At 46.8% G+C, this 18281-nt stretch overlaps 1 protein-coding gene and 1 long non-coding RNA gene across 6 annotated transcripts in view; one reads left to right on the top strand and one right to left on the bottom strand.

Annotated features, from left to right (window-relative positions):
* syt1a (synaptotagmin Ia) overlaps positions 1-18281 on the top strand; it is an 85720-nt gene that overhangs the window by 61623 nt on the left and 5816 nt on the right. For 4 of the 5 annotated variants that reach the window (XM_029825600.1, XM_029825599.1, XM_029825598.1 and 1 more), the window contains 6 exons: positions 2502-2705; positions 7753-7925; positions 10407-10532; positions 12578-12745; positions 13426-13593; positions 16108-16225. In XM_029825600.1, coding sequence (XP_029681460.1) covers positions 2531-2705; positions 7753-7925; positions 10407-10532; positions 12578-12745; positions 13426-13593; positions 16108-16225 — 928 coding nt within the window. In that variant the 5' untranslated portion in view covers positions 2502-2530. The remainder of the gene's footprint in view (positions 1-2501; positions 2706-7752; positions 7926-10406; positions 10533-12577; positions 12746-13425; positions 13594-16107; positions 16226-18281) is intronic. The other variant, XM_029825601.1, reaches the window with a different exon arrangement.
* Positions 2725-4359, bottom strand: LOC105417737 (uncharacterized). Its single transcript, XR_965261.2, has 3 exons — positions 3958-4359; positions 3711-3893; positions 2725-3643 (listed from the first exon to the last, which is right to left on the bottom strand). It is a non-coding gene; the product is annotated as an uncharacterized lncRNA (long non-coding RNA).

An 18281-nucleotide genomic window follows, 5' to 3' on the forward strand; every position in this document is an offset into this window, starting at 1 on the left:
TGGAAGTTTTTCGCTTCCTCTGCAGCGACACATCTGAGAGATGTGGCGAAGTGTTAAGTGTTAGCAGGGTGTTAAAATCACTACTGGAGCGTGCAGAGATTTCACAGTGTGTTTGGAGGCAGCAGCTGGCAAGAATCAAGAGTTTTACAAAACTGTCTGCAGTCTAAACTGATGCTCCGCCTAACGTAATAAGCAGAAACGACGAAGGGCAGCTTTGTTTTAAATTAAAAACGAATGAACCGAGGGTCAATAAAAGACGCAATATGCAAAAATCCATCTTACTCCCTGAAATGCTCCTTATATTGGTCCTTTTTATGCGACAATTGTCTTTTTGTGCTGCAGTAAAACTAATGTGGTGATTCAAACTGTCTGTGTTGCTACCTAGCTACCGTTACTGTAGCAGCGGCTTATCACAGACAGTGGAGCACAAACTCTTCATCGTGAACTCCATGATTGAACACAGGGGGTACAGTGAACTTTACAGTTGTAATCATGATTGTTTGTTCCTCTCTCCATGTTTTTTCTGTGCAGTCCTACTTGTGTCCTCCTACACAGCCGTTCCAAAGCAGCCTAATCGTAGATGAACTGGAGGGAGTCAATCTGCAATGGAAATCTGCCAATTTTATAAATTTTTCTGGCTAATGCTAACGAACAGTGATGCTTCTTTACCTCGTGGCTGCAGCCAGTCCTGCTGAAACGGATCAGTTTCAGTGATTCCAGGGCTCTTTTTTCAAACTGCGGGTTCTTTTTCTAATGAAAACTCACAGGCACGTCTTCTTCAGCCTGTGATTTGGAAGCCTACTTCAGTTGTGAGGTGGCCCATCCCACTGCCCTTTTGGAATTGAACAAACCAAACCAAGTGCTGCTGTCGTGCTTACATTTATTGGGATTTTTGCTATAAAAAACACAAACCCCTGTTTCCTCTCCACTCTCGATGGATCGATCTATGATTCCACTTATCCTTTACTGAGCTACATACTGGTCTGCAGTTTGCTCCTGCTGATATTAGCAAGGGCAGCACACTCCGCATGAACTGCCATGAAAACCGCTGAAAACAAAAACACTTTTGTCAGCCAGTCAGACCCGATCCCTCACGATGAACTACATCTTAGAATTCTTCTCTCAGCTCCGTGAGGAGCCTTTGCTAACTTATCAGATTCACTTGACAGTTGAAAGACGTGATTTTTTATTGGATTTCCCAGTATATAGGCTGGCTGGGGTCTGCTGCACCTACAGGGCTTCGTACTCTTGACGTTTCTGATGTTAATCTTCTCGGCTAGAGCTTGGCTAGCTTAATTAGCCTAGCTTAATAAGCCACTGCTGGGTCTTATGTGCTGGTGGCCTGATCTCCCTGTAGACTTTGTCTAATCCTGCCTGTGTTGAACATGTACAGTGGATGTGACACTGTTCTCAGCTGTAATTTAAGGGAATTTCACTGTGATTCCTGTGTTTGATGTACAGAACAGATCTCAGGTTGTTTTCCTCTGGTGTGCAGTCAAGCTTTTATTCTGCTCTTTGATAGAAAACGATAGAAAAATGAAGCCAGTTCCATTAAGTCTCGTCGGTTCGGTAATTGCGTGCATTTGCCGCGCATGTATTGTGATGCTTTTGTAAAACCTTTCTGAGTTTCTTGTCGTCTATAAATCAGAAATGAACAGTCAGATAAAATCTACACCTTCTGAAGACATTTGATTTGCTCTAACCTTTTTAAAAACTTTTTTTTTTACTTTGTCCTTGCTAGTTTATTTTGTGGCTTTTATTAGACTTAAATTCACATCATACATTTTAAGTAACTAATCAGAATTATTCATTAAATGAACGTCCTTTTATGGCTGGATCAATAGCTATCAGTATGTGCATCTTCCCATTGATTTTCCTCAGATGCTGTGCTGTGTTAACCCCCCCCCCCCAGTGGTTACACCCCCAAACAGTGTCGAGGGTGGGAGACGTAACCTAGATTTTCCAGATGCCGCTTGTCTTGAAAGTTGCCAGTTTAATTCCCCTAATAGCTGTAGAATGTGAAGTCTGGAGCAGATGCCAGAGGTTTTCCTCCCAGAAATGATCGTTACTTTAAAATGTACAGGGATTAAATGTTGGGAATTGGGCTGTTTTATGTTCTTATCTCAGTGTTATCCCACACAAACCTTTCAACATTCTCCTGGCAGCACCATTTCAATGGTGTGGCTAATAAAAAGAAAATAACAGCTAAATGAGCTTTGTGCTGCTGTAAATGGGGGGAATTAACCTTCCCCGAGCACCACAGAACAAACTTCCACAACTTGTGTGCCATTATCCCCCTGATTGCGATGGCAACAGCCAGATTACCACCTGCACAGGAGAAGACCATAAATATTTCCCGTCTGGCGGTGCTGCTGCAGCGTGCCTGCAGAGACGCTCACAGATCCTTGTTGGAGTTTTGATTGTTACTATAGAACAGTTGACATTAATTAGTAACAGTAGATTTCCTAACCCGTTTGGTTCTCCTCTGTTGTCTTTTGCAGCATCTGCCTGGCTTCCCAGCGTCGCCACAATGAGTGAGAGCCGAAGGGAAGCACTGGCGGCGGCGGCGCCTGAGTCCGCCACCGCCTCCTCAGCCGTGCCAGGCTCCAACACCACCAACATCGCTGGCCCGGGCACCGGCGAGAAGGACGAGGCCTTTTCCAAACTGAAGGACAAGTTCATGAATCAGCTGGACAAAATCCCCTGTAAGTGTTTTCACTATTGATTTATTAGACTTTTAACAGGTCAGAAAGGTTTAGAATATCCTGAAGGATCAATAATTACAGGTGTGATTGATCAGCAGAGGGCGGTGATGCAGCAGGTCTCCTCCGCTGAACTGAATCATCTGCTGTGAACTTGAATTGTTTGATTGCAGAACTTCAGCCGTGCAGCTGGCAATGACGTTCTCCGAGTCAGAGGCACTCGTGTTCTTAAATTTCTCCATTCGCTTTCTGCCAGACTGCAGCGCTCAGACAGCCACGGCTCGCTAAATCACGCTACCAGAGCAGTAATCAGATTTGATTTAGGGGGTAAACATCTGGCGACAATCTTTCAAACTGTTGACGTGATAAAGTGGTAAATAAGCTGCGACAGCCTTTATTAATTGCGGTTGGATTTTCAGTTTTTCCTTCCTGGTAAGGCTCTTCTACCTAATAGAAAGTCTCCTGCTCCTTTCTCCTAACCGTCCACAACCGTCCACCGGAACAGTTCCACAGAAGATACATCCCAAAGCTCCGGCAGCATTTTATTCCTGTTCAGCAGCAGAAGCTGAAATATAGATGTCACCGCAGGCTGGCGTGAAAATTGCTCTGAAAACGGAGAGAGGGAACTGTGACTGCGGTCTCTGCGGTAAAACACGACAATCCTTCCAAAATAAAAGAGCCCATTTATATTCAGGTAAGTCTTGGTTCCTCTCCAGCGTCCGCGTGGGATCCAACACGACGTTTTCGTTGACGCTAGCAGGGAGGCAGGCTGAGAGCAGAAACCCGTACGACCCAGTGTTCAGCACGGTGCATCCAATCTGGAGCTGCTCAGGTTGACGCCCCTCCCCAGGCTTATTATTGGATGTCTGTCCATGCATTGTTACCACCTCAGGGAGCTAAAGTAGCCGATTCCTCGCTGCCTTTGCGGCTTCTTCGCTTATCTGAGAGGAAAAAAACAGAACAGGGCATTTATAGAGATTCTAAATTACTGTTTTCTCACTCCATCACCTCAATCAAAAGCCGTGACTTTGCTCCCCACTGTTGCCAGGCTGATGATGGATGTCTCCGAGCCTTGTTTACCCGCTGGAATATCAATACTGTCTGCAGAGTCAGCTAGCAGACTTAACAAGGAGTGTGGAGAAGCTGCAGCAGAAGCTCTTCCTCGGGGCGTAAACCCTTTCAGGACAGTCACTGTTTTTAACAGACATATTCAATCAGATTTGGGTGCTGTTTGGATTCAATAATGAGGACTCACATTGCACCAAAGGCCAAGTTCTCCTTTATGGTGAGAGTTGAGGAAAGAGCCACAGATGACGGGATGTCTGCTGCCACCTAGTGGTCGGAGGATCAATCCAAACTCTCAAAGCAGCAGCCCAAAACAGCCATTTCACCGACACAAGAACATCTAAAAACCACCACAGAAATAAGACACCACAGCAGCAAAAGTGAAAAATTTAACCGGTCGCTGATTTTAAAAAAATAATAATGTTCTAACCCGCCTGTGCACGTACTCATGCGTGTTTGAACTGACTGCTGTGACGTTAATTGAACCCTGACAGGTGCTGACTGGGACTTGACATCAATTGTTTAGCTCTTACTTCCGCTCCAAAAAACTCCCACTAAATGTGGTATTTGTTCTCTTATCTTGGACCTGCCACCATTACCGGCACATTATGCGACACGAAGGCGGCGTGAAGAGAAATAGAAGAAGTTTTCGTTTGACTTTTTTGAATTTGTGGACTGTTTAGCGACAGTTAGCAGAGTTTAGAGTTTATTAAAAAGGATTATGATGGTGGATTAGCACAGTTATTGGTCCATTATTCTTTGAACAGCTGCTGCTAAAAGATTTTTTTTTACATTTATTACCTTCTTTCTGCAACAACCATCAGTCTTGTGAGCATAACGGGAAATATTCTGTCGTACTGGATTAGTGCCATTTTAAGAGCTGCGTTTTTCCACTTCATCTGAATTATAAAGAGACTTTAGTGGAACCGGAATCACAAGAATAACAAATTATTTAAAATAAAAGTTGCAGCTCTGCTCTGACCTTCTTGATGAGGTCAAAAACATTGGGGTTTTAAGGTGGAAATGGATTTAAGGAAGTTTTATCAGAAGCAGCAGAAGAGCTGGCAGCTTAGACGGGTGGTCGCGGTTGACTTTGTAAAACCAAATCAGAGATGTTATTAGAGACGTTCTGTGTGATTTAGTTGACATCAGGAACTTCAAGCATGCGAAATATTAAGTGTCAAAGATAAATATTACTAAAATCTGCCTATCGTGGCAGGATTTAAGGACATTTACTGCGATGCCATAAGCTTTATGTTTCACACTGACGGCTGCTGGGCGTCTAAGGTGACTTTGAGAAAGACTCAGCATTGTGCTTTCTGCTGAGGTTGCTTCTCTTCACCCTCAGCTGAAACTTTGTAAGCTGTTCAGGTATCCGGACCCAGCGTGACGGTGCGTCTGAGCCAGAATCCTGGGCTCCATCAGATTTCCTGCTCCTGTTCTCCAATTATAGAGACGGCTCCAAACCTCTGTCTCGGTATCAGCCAGTTAAACTTGTATGTCCAAAGTTGAGCATGGAGACGATGAGGTGCTCCCCTAGTGGCGTGCTAAGGTAACAAAGTCCGGTATATCCATAAAATCTTAAATAAAAACTCAAACTTATCTACAGTGGCCCTAAATAAGTACAGTATTCCTAAACTTAATCTTTGTCTAATCTTAAATAAGGTTTTAAATGATGTTATCATGATGAAAGGGTCGAAAGGGTTTCTAACCTGGCATTACCCGCCAAAGACACGGCCGATGATCTGTTTTATTCCATCTATCTTCACCCTGCGTGCCGAGCTTCTGATGGTGTTGATTGTGTTAGGTGTGTGTGTGTGTGTGTGAGAGATGGATTAGTCCTCCCGGCAGAATCCTCACTTGCTGATTGTTTGAGTGCTCCATCAGAGGGTAAAAACAAGCGTTCTCCCTCCGAACACATGAGAACCGTCAGCCTGACATTTACGAGGCTCGTTCTCTGACACGCGGATCCACAGAAGATAAAAACCTCCAATCATGAAGTCATCTTTGATCCGACAGGAGCGAAAACAAACTTATGGACGCGAGAACACGTGAAATTACAGCCCGTGAGGAGGTGATGCGTCTGAAAGTCCCGGTCCACCCGGAGTCTTCTGGAAGTTTCTCTCTGTTTTCCCTTCCTGCCCTACAATTTCAATAAAAGGGCTGAAAAGTGATGTGAGCCCGGCGGAGCAGCAAACACGGATTTCATCATGCGTGGCCCATCCATTAGAGAAACTCCATTTTCCACACCGCGTCTCACGGCGGAACGCCAGATAAGTGAGTTGAAGTGCCACGTGCACGCGGACAATGCAGCCTCTCGCCGTCTCTTTATTTTACTTACCCGCTCCGTTTCTCTCTCGAGAAACGACACTCGCACAATGTAGTTAATTAGGGGATGCTTTTATTGCTTTCTGGGACTCGGGTTCCTTTAATTAAGGAACATGGAGGTGCCTTTCAATGGGAGACGCACTCTCGACACCCAAGATAAGGGCTCCGTCCGTGGTTTCAGTCCTACTGTAACTGGCTAAAATGACATTCCAGGCGGCCTTGAAATGCTGGATCATCAAAGTAGGATTTTCACAATGTTCCATCCTTTCATTCCTCCCGCTGAGCCGGCCAATTAAGCTGTTTACATCGCTTGGGGTCGCTTTGGCCTGGTTCGATTTAAACAAGTCCGATCCAGCGACAGCTCCAGTACGGCGGCGTTCTGAGGCCCGGGCCGAAGCTGGAGACCCTAAAGTTATTTCAGAGCATCGCTTTCTGCTTTTCCTCGCAGGAGGGTGCTTATTGATTTTGTCAGCAGATCATTGATTTGTGTTTCTCCTCCCTCCATCTCTCTCCGCCCTCGGAAACTGCAGCAGGAGCGACGAACTGTCGTCTCAGTGTTGGATTTTTGTGCATTAGAATCCCCCATTACTGCATATTAATCAGATACGGCGCCTTTGGTTTTCAGAGCGGTGAGCAAACATGCGCCGGAAAAACTGGCTGGCTCTTCTGTTTCTGCTGTAATAAAATGGTGGGTGGGCTGCCAGGTGTTTGCTCTCTGCTGGAAATGAAGCGGCGCTGTTTATAATTGCTGAAGGGAGAAATCTGTTGCGAGGTCTCTCATTATTTTCAGCACATCTGGACCCAATGTTGCCTCCGCAGCGCCAACAACAAACCGGCACTGTTTGCGTGGCACACAGGTGCACCGGGGAGGGGAGGGGAGGGGTGGCTGTTGCGGGGAAGGGCGTCAGAGGGCCGTCGGCCTGTGACGGGGGGGGGCTGTCCTGAGTCTCTGTGCAGGAGCTAATGGTAAACGCCTTCTTCAGCGGCTGTTAATGGGTGGTTTTATACCCAGGCTCGGCTGAGTGATCCTCATCTCACCGTCCCTCTGGCTCCTGACCTTTGACCTCAGACTTCTGTGAGCAGCCTCTGGTTTCGTTTCACCCACAGTCTTAAATCTCAGTCATTTACAGTCCTCAGCCGAGTGCAGACGGACAGTGAGCGCCTCTCTTCCCGTGACCTCATTACTCCCTCATTTCATTCTCATTGCCTTGTCGTGGTCGCGCCATTGTCAGCGCCTCTCAGGCCAACCCTGCAAATGAGCTCCCCCCGCTCAGTCGTAGCAGGTTCTGGATCGCAGGTGACGCCGAGAAAGTTTCAGCTGTCTGGGAATCTTTCTTTTTAAATGGGAAGTGGAAAATGCCAACATCTGTTACTTCCAGCAAATTGGCTGAAGCTGTTCAGTCCTGTCTTGTCCTGCTCGTCCGATCGTTAGAAGTCTGCCGGTTCTTGATAGATCCGGGAACTGGCGACAGCGTGAGCCCGCTCTGCCAGTTTTGCCGGCACACACATTTTCCAACCTTTATCTTACCTGTCAGGTGGTCTAATCACTTTCTGGAAGCTAAATTTAGAAGCCGCTTTGGCCCGGTTCAGCCAAATGTTGCTTTGTTTGCTCCCAACATTTGATTCCTCCCAAACATTTCCTCTTTTCTTTCTTCAGTGCCGTCATGGGCCATCGTGTCTATTGCATTTGTGGCTATCATCCTGGTGTTGGCGTGCTGCTTCTGCATCTGCAAAAAATGGATATTCAAGAAGAAAAACAAGAAGAAGGGCAAAGACAAGGGCAAAAACGCCATCAATATGAAGGATGTCATTGATGGAGGCAAACCTGAGGTAGACACTTTCCCCCCTCGCAGGCTAATACATGCTCACTTAACACTACAGCCTTTTTCTTTAAAACATGACAAATACAGTATTTCTGCGCATGATCTATAATTTAGAATGTATTTGTGTAGAAACATCTTTGTTTTTTTTTGCTGTGTTTGGCTTGCTCTCTCTTTCATGAGCTGCTTTTAGTGCTAAATGCTAACAAACTGCACCAACACTGACCGGTCAAAATCCTGCATATTTAATTTGTTGACCTTAAACTGATGTTGTTTCTGATGTTGTTCTGCATTTAATGTTTCTAATCAGACTTATGCAGTATAATTTACTGATATTTCATCGTTTAATAAAAAAAAAAAAACTCAAATCTAATTACAGGAGAGTTAATGGAAGCCATTTAAATGGCATCTGAATGAAGAGAGAGTATTTCAGTCTCTCCTTTTTTTCTTTTTGGTTCCTGTGAGTTTCTTTTTTGTCAAATGAGGAGCTGAAGCGTGTGAGTAACGTTTGCCCTGCAATGAAACGGTATCCACCCAGAGAAATGACATCACCATTCCATAAACCAGGGGGAGGGACCCTGACTGAAATCTACCCTTCAACGGTATCGAACAGCAGAAAAAAAAAAGTGCTTGGCACTTCAGTCAGAGTTGGCGCGGTAATTGCACCATCATTACACCTCCATCCGCAGTGGAAACACGTAGAAAGAAGGCTTTAATTTGCCTTAACATCTCCCCCATCAGTGGAGGAAATGAGCGGCGGAGAGAAACCCCCTGACTGTTTTCGTTGTTCGTCCGACTTACCCACCGCAGAAGACGGCGCAAATTATGTGTTAAAGACTCAGAACATTTGGCAACTTTGGGGATGAGGTTCCTTTCATTTCCATTACCCAGAATCCCTCTGCAGCTTCACGCTCCAGTCGTTCATCACTGGAAGCCAAACTGTCATTTCTCCAGGTGTGCCCAGACTGTGTTGACTCCTGTGTGTGGTTGTTTTAATTTGTGCTTCTTCCTTTTATGTCCTCCTTATCTGTGTTGTGTCTGATGACTGTTCGGGATGGTCACTGGCGGTAGGTTCTCAATCGCTGTTGGATCTTCTTAAGCCTGCTGCTCTGGTGTTTTTTATTTTGTTTTTTATGTAGCCTCTTAATAACAGTGTACTTCTGTAGAAGCAAATATATGTAACTATACATACAATACATGTATATCTAGTGTATATATGTGCTTAGCACCTGTATATGCACATATATATGTGTAAGAGAGACACTGACAAGGTTGAACCACGCTGATTTCTGCGCCTGGCTAAAGTCTCCTGCCTTTTGAAGCTCGCATTTCCATTTCAAACGAGTGGCGCCGAGCAAATGTAGAATGATTGAGAGGCTCTACAAGCAACTGTTCTTTTGAAACAGCTGATGAAACGAAGGCTTTCGACAGGCGGTGGCATTTGCATTCACTGCCGTCGACTCGGTGAAATAAATCCGACCTCTCCAGGAGCACAATGGGCGGATTAGGAAGTCATGTCGGAGATAAATTAGGGGATTTTATTTCCTCAATCATTTTATCTGCTCCGCACTTTAAGGCCTTAAATAGAACGTAACGACCACTCCATTTGGGTTTGGCTCCGAAAAGGCAGAGAGGAGTATTTTTAAAAGCCGTCGGTGTTGTTCAGCCTTTCGCTTTCCCACATGTAACCGACACACAGTAACAGGCTCTGTTTTACATCACGACCTTTTAAACGGCACCCAGCACTGGCATGATGCTTCTAGCTACCGTCGGCATTTACAGGACGACCTGAACCCTTTAGGCATCGTGGTTGTATGACTGAGGGCATACGCAGGCCCGGGAATGGGGCACATCACACGGGAGCAGCAGTTTGTGCCACAGAATGCTCTGCATGCCAAACCAGAGACTTCTTGGACAGGCCATTTTTGATGAATGAATGACCCTGAGATCCAGTCTGTTGCCTCTTCAAACGCATGTTGGTTCTTTTAGCAAACTCGTCCCCTCCACCCAGTGCCACCACCTGCTCCTCTAACCCCAGTGCCAGGCTAGCAACAGGCCCACACATTTCCCAGTTGATGTGTTTCTGAGACCAGATTTCCCTGAAATAACTTAGGGGAAATGTCTATCTTCTCTGGAAGAATCTCTTTCTCCCTCCTTTCTGCACTCTCTTCTTGTCCCCCCCCCCCATGCCTGCCCATTGCTCTCATCTTTGGCGCCATCATTAAGCGTTCCTCCTTGCAGAAAGATTGATAGGGAGGGATGACGAGGGGACCAGGCCTGGGGCATTAGTGCATCACAGAGCATGCCCTGATGTTAACTGCTATGGTGTTTTAGTGCTTGCTCACCCCTTGCCCCCCCCCCTTACGAACCGTAAAGTAGCAGCTTTTACAGGAGAAGGTCCGCTGGCAGGACCTGGGCGGGGAACAGCTGGCTGGGTGCTAGCAGCAGCAACAAACAGGCGACACTGACTCTTGGTGGGTGTCTCCTTCAGGCCTTGAAGGATGAGGAGGATGCGGAGACAGGGCTGACTGAAACCGAGAAAGAGGCCGAGCCCAAGGAGGACCAGAAACTGGGCAAGCTGCAGTACTCCCTGGATTACAATTTCACAGAGAATACGGTAAGGGTGACCTCTGACCTGATCGTCGAGGCCCGGGTCACGCAGACTCAACCCTGTCTCGTACACAAATCCAGCTACCAACTACAGTCACTGAGCTGTGTGCTAATGTTAGCGTAGCCCCGTTTTACCATCAAGAAGTCATATTTCCTCTGTTTTCTCATTGTTCCAGCAGTCACAATAAAAATAGCAACCTGTGATATTGAACCGCTTGTAATGAGAGAAAATGTAGTCGTGCAGAGCTGAGGCGAGCAGAATAACCGGGGTTATTCAAAACACTTTCCTTTTGATGCACAAGCACTGGCGAGAACAGTTTGGTCACTGAGAGGACCCTCGCAGGGACGTCACGGTGGCCGAGCGTGTTTGTCTCCTCACAGGTGCAGGGGGATTTACTTCTCTTCCGAATTGGCTTCCCTTTTTCTACTTGATTGAAAACAGCCCCTGCAGAACTCCATCTGCTGTCTTTTTTCCAGTGACTGAGCTTTAAAACTCAAAACGAGGGAGCGCGTCGGCTTCCTGGCACCAGATGTGGCGTGACAGATAATAGATGCGGTGCGCGAACACAGTTCGGTCCCTCAGCGCCCGCTAACTCCCCATTATAAACAGAACTGACAACCTGAGATGAGACGGCAAGAATTTCTGCAGGAACTCCTTAATTTACCAATAAACAGATTTAAAGCCATAATTTTTCGACAGGCAGACTCATCAGGTGACATATTTCTGCAGGAGCTCCGTGGTTACCTTGGTAATAAGCTCCACATTTTATTGACTGATGAGAAAGCAGCTCATCTCCACTCAAGAAGAGTCAAAAATCCTGGCAGGCACGGCTTCATCTGACCCACTTTCAGCTCTCTGACAAACTCCAGAATTTAAGTTTTTAACGCGCAATGAGCGTGAGCACCAAAGTCTGGCTAAAACAGAAGATAGACCGGCAAAAAATAGCATCTGAGCAGTTTAAACACATCTGTCCTCACCTAAATAAGAGGAAAAAAAACCCTGATTTAGGGACTGAACATTCCCTAATTAGACATATGAATCTCACAAGCTTCTGGGTTTAAAGATCTTCATTTTGTGAGTGCGAGGTCACGTTGTTGCAGAACATCAGCTCTGCTAACTGTCACAAATGATGCCAATTTTGGTTTTTCTACATTAATTAGATGGAAAGGATTTGTAAAAGGATCCAAATCACTCAGGGAGCATCAGCGCAGCTTCATCAAGCAGAAACACAGCAGATGAAGCTCACACAGGCCTCTCAGCTCAGCAGGGGAGGAATTAGAACGTCATTTAGACCTTCATCTATGCTGCTATTTTCTGCACCGTGCCCGGCCAGAACCTGTTGAACTCATCAGGAGTTTACAATTCTGTCAGCCCATCTCTAAAGAACCAGTCAAATGCACGGGCGAGACAAAAGGATCAGGATATCGGCTATGCTAGTTTCTGCTAGCATCTTTTGGTTTGACAGTTTTTTGTCTGACAATAGCATCTAATTACACATAAGAAACCATTTATAATCTTAAAATTGATTGTGATTCCTATTGGTTAAGTCCTTTTGGGTTGGCCAGGTTATTTTTTTGGGATGATTACACATTGGTTCCTGGTCACTCTGGCACCCCACGGTAACCCCGCTGCGTGGCCTAACAGCTGTATGGCTCAGTGGCTGAGTGCCCTGGTCAGCCTCCAGATTGCTGCTTGATGGCGGCCTGATAGGAAGCTGATTGACTGACTCGTGGGCCTCCTGAGAGTCACTTTGAGTCCAGGCTGTAACTGGCAGGTCAATCAGCCTCCCGGGCACCCAACAGTGGTTATCAATTATCAGCCTCACATGAAAAGAAACCTTCAACTCCTTCCTATTCTGACACCTTGTGACCTTTGCGATGGCTAAAATTACCTTATAATCTGCCACAGTGTCAAAAGAAAATGGAATGGTTACAAAAGGCATCATTATAGAGCGAGACGCGCCTAAAACTTTGACCAACTTCGACCGAGATGTGTTTTTTCCAGGAACTCGTCTGACTTTGTCTTCTTTCCACTTCCTGCTCCTCTGTCAGCTCATCGTGGGGATCATCCAGGCTGCAGAGCTGCCCGCCATGGACATGGGCGGCACGTCTGATCCCTACGTGAAGGTCTACCTGCTGCCTGACAAGAAGAAGAAGTTTGAAACCAAGGTCCACAGGAAGACCCTCAATCCCGTTTTTAACGAGCAGTTCACCTTCAAGGTAAAGATTCTGCCATCTCGGCCCTTTAAATTCTGGGTAGGTGTGGAGACAGCGAGCAGCTGGTGCATTAACGAGCTCCCGAGACGCCCGCGGAGGGGCGTTGCGTTCAAGTTGGACACAGACAGATGCAGCTCTGGCCTCCTCTGCTGCTGCTCAGCAGCGGGGAGGGTTCTGCCGCTCATCCGAGACGGAAGAGCGCAGGTGTTTGGTGCCAGGGAGGCGTAATGTGATGTGATAACCATCACAGGTTGATCAGCAAGCGTTGAGCATGCGAAGAGAAACGTCGGGACAGGCGATCATAAACCCGGTCCAGACAGTTTCGGGTGACGGTGATAAACTGCAGACTCTCTCTCTGACTCATTTCCACTTCTTACTTTGAAGACAGCAGCACCCACAAAGACCAACCCACCCACCGTTCTTCTACCCAGCCATCGGTCTGATAACACTACCTGTCAGCGCGGGGGCTGGAGGGCATCTCCGTCTACAGACTGCAAAAACACACATCTTATCTCTGATGACAGCTGATTTGTGCAGGACCATCAAAAGATTAATATTTAATCTAAAAAAGAGCAGCAGCTGCACACAGAAAATGCTAAAAAGCTAATTAGCTTAGCATATATAACGCTTTTTTCCTTTGTTTGCCCAGTGTTCCCTCTGATCACCGTTACCCTCCCTCTCAGGTCCCCTACGTGGAGCTCGGTGGAAAGACGCTGGTGATGACCGTGTATGATTTCGACCGCTTCTCCAAACACGACGCCATCGGCGACATCAAGGTGCCCATGAACAAGGTGGACTTCAGCCACATAACGGAGGAGTGGCGGGACCTGCAGAGCGCCGAGAAGGAGGAGGTGAGGCTTATAAAACCCGTGTGGGCAGACACGTGCTAAAACAGGAACTGCGTGGGTTTGGAAACAGCGTGACAGCCGTCGACCTGTCGGAGCTCAAAATGGAACATCTGGCGGCTGCTGCTTCGGTTATAGGAGCATTGTTATTGACGCTTATATAAGCGATGTGATTATATACATTGAGCACAAATTTGATGCTGCGGCTGAAATAATCCGTCGCTCCTGCAAATGTCACTAAATCAGATGTTCACACTTCCCCTTCAATTACTAGAAGTGTGACTTTCCAGGCAACAGTTCAGGAGATTCAATTTTCATGGTAAATGTCACGCCATATAGCACATGTTGCCACAGGAACCTCATTTTTAGCATTATGGCAGCTTGATTTAAAGGTTAATTATAACAGCGCGGCGCTGCTGTTGTTGGAGTTGAAGGGCGTCGCTGCGTTCGGCCTGCACGCGGCGGTTTGAGACCAGATTTAAGTGACGCGTTACACGACGTGTTTACACGCAGATGACAGTTTTATTATTCCGGGGCTGCCATCACGCGGCGCCGCTTAACCGATATTTGAAATGCAGCTGAAGTGGAAACGGGAAACAGAAAGATGGTGCGTGCGCTCCAGTGGCTGCAGATTAGCTCTGGCAGATCGGATTTGTCTGCTCCAGGATAAAAAAGGTCCAACAGGTCGATCGGCGTAGAGCAGATCTGTTATTGATCTGCGGAAAATAATTCAAGCTTTCAAACACCAACATTAGCATCAGCTCCTTTGTACGCCGACGTCTCAGACATCAGCTGCGAGGATCTCAGAATTTTCATTATTTATTGATTCCCGTCAACGATGATGGTTTTAGGAGGACGATTAATGAGATACAAGAAGGGAGGAAAAACATATAAATGTGTTTTTAAGAACGTGGTAATGAGTTTGTTTCCTGGACTCCCGGGGTGCCCTGGAGAAATTCTTCTGCCTGATTACTTTTTAATTTATTCGTCTGAATCTGAAATCATCAGGTGATCAACAGGAAGCAACTCGTCGATTTGAAAATCGGTCCCGGTCGGACAAAATAAAGCTGATATTAGTCAGCGCTTAAGTCAAATGTGGAGATGGAAAAATCAATAGTGGAGGATCGAATGTTGCGTGAAGGTGTTTGTACAATTGATTATCTGTGATTCAACAGAAATACTCATCTGACATTTAGAGGCTCATGTCCATTTCTTTTACCCAAAATGTTACCTTGAAGGCTCTTTTCTATCCGATTTATTTAGCACCATATTGCAAAGATCAGCAGATTTATATAGTTCAAATCAAATAAAAATTAAATCAATCTTTATTTATGTGCTGTCTGTTACAATCCAAATTGGAGGAGAGGAGAGGAGAGGAGAGGAGAGGAGAGGAGAGGAGAGGAGAGGAGAGGAGAGGAGAGGAGAGCAGGGGAGGGGAGAGGAGGGGAGGGGAGGGGAGAGGAGGGGAGGGGAGGGGAGAGGAGAGGAGAGGAGAGGAGAGGAGAGGAGAGGAGAGGAGAGGAGAGGAGAGGAGAGGAGAGGAGAGCAGGGGAGAGGAGAGGAGAGGAGAGGAGAGGAGAGGAGAGGAGAGGAGAGGAGAGGAGAGGAGAGGAGAGGAGAGGAGAGGAGAGGAGAGGAGAGGAGAGGGGAGGAAACCATGACCCAGTGGGGTGACAGAGGCCTGTCAGGTGATCATATTTCTGGACCCCGGCAACTTTGGCCTATAGCAGCATAGCTAAGATGTGACCTAACGATTAGACGACCCCCTAAGTATGATAATTTGTCTGTCTATGATAGTAACTGGAACTACTGAATTAACAACAATAAGCTTTTTCAAAGAGGAAGGTTTTAAGTAGAGATGGAGTCAGCCTCCCGTACCTGGACAGGGAGCTGGTTCCATAGCAGGGGGGCCGGGTAGCTAAATGCTCGGCCCCCCATTCTACTCCTAGAGATTTTGGGAACCACAAGTAGACCAGCATTCTGAGAGCGGAGCGGTCTATTGGGCTGGTAAGGTATCACTAGCCCCTCCAGGTAGGATGGAGCTAGGCCTCTGAGGACCTTGTAGGTCAAAAGAAGGGTTTTAAAAATGATTCTAAATTTAATGGGCAGCCAATGAAGAGTCGCCATTACAGGAGTTATGTGATCTCCTTTGTCAATACCTGTCAGAACTAGGGCTTCTTAAAGAGTTGTTTGGACACCCTGATAATAAAGAGTTACAATAGTCCAGCCTGGACGTAACAAATGCATGTTCTTCTGATTCTTCTGTTTGTGACTTTTCTGAGCCTGTGTTGGTTTATTTTCTGTCTTTTATTGTCAGTTTTTGTTGAAATCCTCTGAGCAGCAATAAACCACCAGAACCCAGAGCTTCGGCCTCGGTTCGCTGGGTGATTTCTCGTGCACTCTGGAGGGGAACTCATGAGTTGTTCTCCCCTCTCTGCGAGCATCTGCTGCGCTCATGTGGCTTATAGGTGAGTTTAGGGCCAAAGTGTTTCTCACCTCCACGTCTCTGCTGTCTGGCAGCAAGAGAAGCTGGGCGATATCTGCTTCTCCCTGCGATACGTCCCCACCGCCGGCAAGCTGACCGTGGTCGTCCTGGAGGCCAAAAACCTAAAGAAAATGGACGTGGGCGGCTTGTCAGGTGAGGCGACTCAAAATGTGAATGTGTGTGTGTGTTTGTGTGTGCGTGTTTCTTTGATTATTCATGAATCGCAGCACACCTGTTGCTAACGGCCACCCAAACACAGAGCTGCCCCCCAGCCTATTTATTAAAATAGACCACTGCCTGAGCCTTTCCCTCTAAAAATATATCAGAATAACCCTTCAGGCGTGAATGGACCTGACAAAGCGCAGCATCACATGTGTGCAGATGTTTTCCTGCCGCAGCTCTGAAACCAGCCAAGGTCAGGACCCATGTCCTCACACCCAGTGTCCAAGGAGGTCATCAGCAAAGAGCCCATCGTGGTCGTCCTTCACGGCTACGGCACCAGAAATGACAGAATTGTGTTTCCCTCAGTCAAAAAGGGGCCGATCGCTCGTAAAGGGAGACATTTCCCCCCCGTAAAAGTCTGATTGTTGTGCTTTGAAGCGCAGATGAATCACACCTCTATTCCACAAAACTGTGTGTAATTGTCTCTGGGAATGGCTCGGTGATGTGGCCAGAGGTGCAGAACTGAGCCAGATGTGAGCAGATCGCAGCTTTAAATCCCAGATGGATCTTTAACGTTATGGCACTGAAACTGTGGAAAGTCAGAATCCACTCGTTTGTCGAATTTTTCCAGGATAAATGAGTGTAACTTTATGGTTCTGGGTCCACCTCCTCCATGCTGACGTCCCAGTGTCCCCATGGCCGGCTCCACAGGCCCCGTTTGTGCAGCACAGAGGGCTGGATTTGTGTTTAACAGGAAGGACTGTGAGTTACAGTAATGACACAGTACATGTCTTTAATTACATATAGCAAGAATACGCTTTAACTGGCGCTCTGAGCTTTCGTTGCTACAAGTTCCTGCATCCTTTCTGCACAAAGAATAGCTTTAAAAGTGCAGCAGATGGATGAAATAATGCGCAGGTCCGTAATAACAATAATCAGCCTCCATTCTAAGAACGGCTCAGCTGAAGCTGAAGGAGGTGGACAAGTAATTGATGGCCTGGGATCAGCCTTCTCCTCTATTGTCCTGTTTACTTGCCTAATTATGGCTCACACAAGGAGACGTGGGTATTTTCATTAACCAATATGTAATCAAAAATAATTCTTTTGATTAGCTCCTCATGCTGCATCACTCTGCATCAGCTGCTTCTCCTTCAAAACTCCATCTCAAACCATCTTTTCAAGAGCAGGTTGGCCTCCGGCGGCCCTCTGGATCCACACTGCTCAATGCCGGTGACGTATGGAGCAGCATGTTCTTTAGCTGTCGTCTTTAAATAATCCAGCCTCCGTGCAGGAACGCTCACTCTTCTCCACCGCCGCACGCTTCCTTTTCATTTTTGTGTGACATCCTCTGCTCATATTTGCCGGCCTGACACCGAGTTTTGGTTTGTTTTCACCGTCTAGTCGCGTTTGTTCAAAGCATCATCTCATTGTCGCCTCCTCCACGTTTCGGATCGCTAATTTTTCATTCGGTAGCTATTTTGCCAAGAGGCAGTCAGGCTTTTACGGATCTCTGGCTCGATCGACGTTAGCATGGTTCCAGTAGGGTTAGCTGTTAGCAGGAAGGTATAGACTTGAGATGATGGGAGCGATTTACAGCCGGTTATGAGAGCTGCTCTTGCAGATTCAGTGTCTTTTTTGTGTGCAGTTGCAGTAAAACTCTGGTTTTTCAAGCTGCTATAATGTGCTGGTGTGGGGCAGAATCAATGGTGAGTCAGAAGTGAGTAGCCAAAGTGTTTCGTCCTTTCTTTTGTACCTTTCTAGACTTCGCACGGGGGTGGGAGGCGACACATAACCAGGTAATCGCTCGCAGTGAGGGAGGTTATCAAAGCACGCAGGCAGTGCGTCGGCGGTAATTAAGCCGAACCGCTTGGACCTTGGAGCCCCGCCGCTGCTGGATGTATTTGTTTAGTCGATCGGGCCTGTTGAACTGAGCTTTTTCCCCAGTCAGTGAAGCAACAGGACAGAAAGCTCGTTGAGACGAGGAACCGGCCTCAAGGGAAGAGCTTAGAGGACGATGTGCTGCGATCACGGCCCGTTTTTAGAGTTT

Source organism: Takifugu rubripes, chromosome 18 (assembly GCF_901000725.2).
Source record: "Takifugu rubripes chromosome 18, fTakRub1.2, whole genome shotgun sequence".
Taxonomy (NCBI): domain Eukaryota; kingdom Metazoa; phylum Chordata; class Actinopteri; order Tetraodontiformes; family Tetraodontidae; genus Takifugu; species Takifugu rubripes.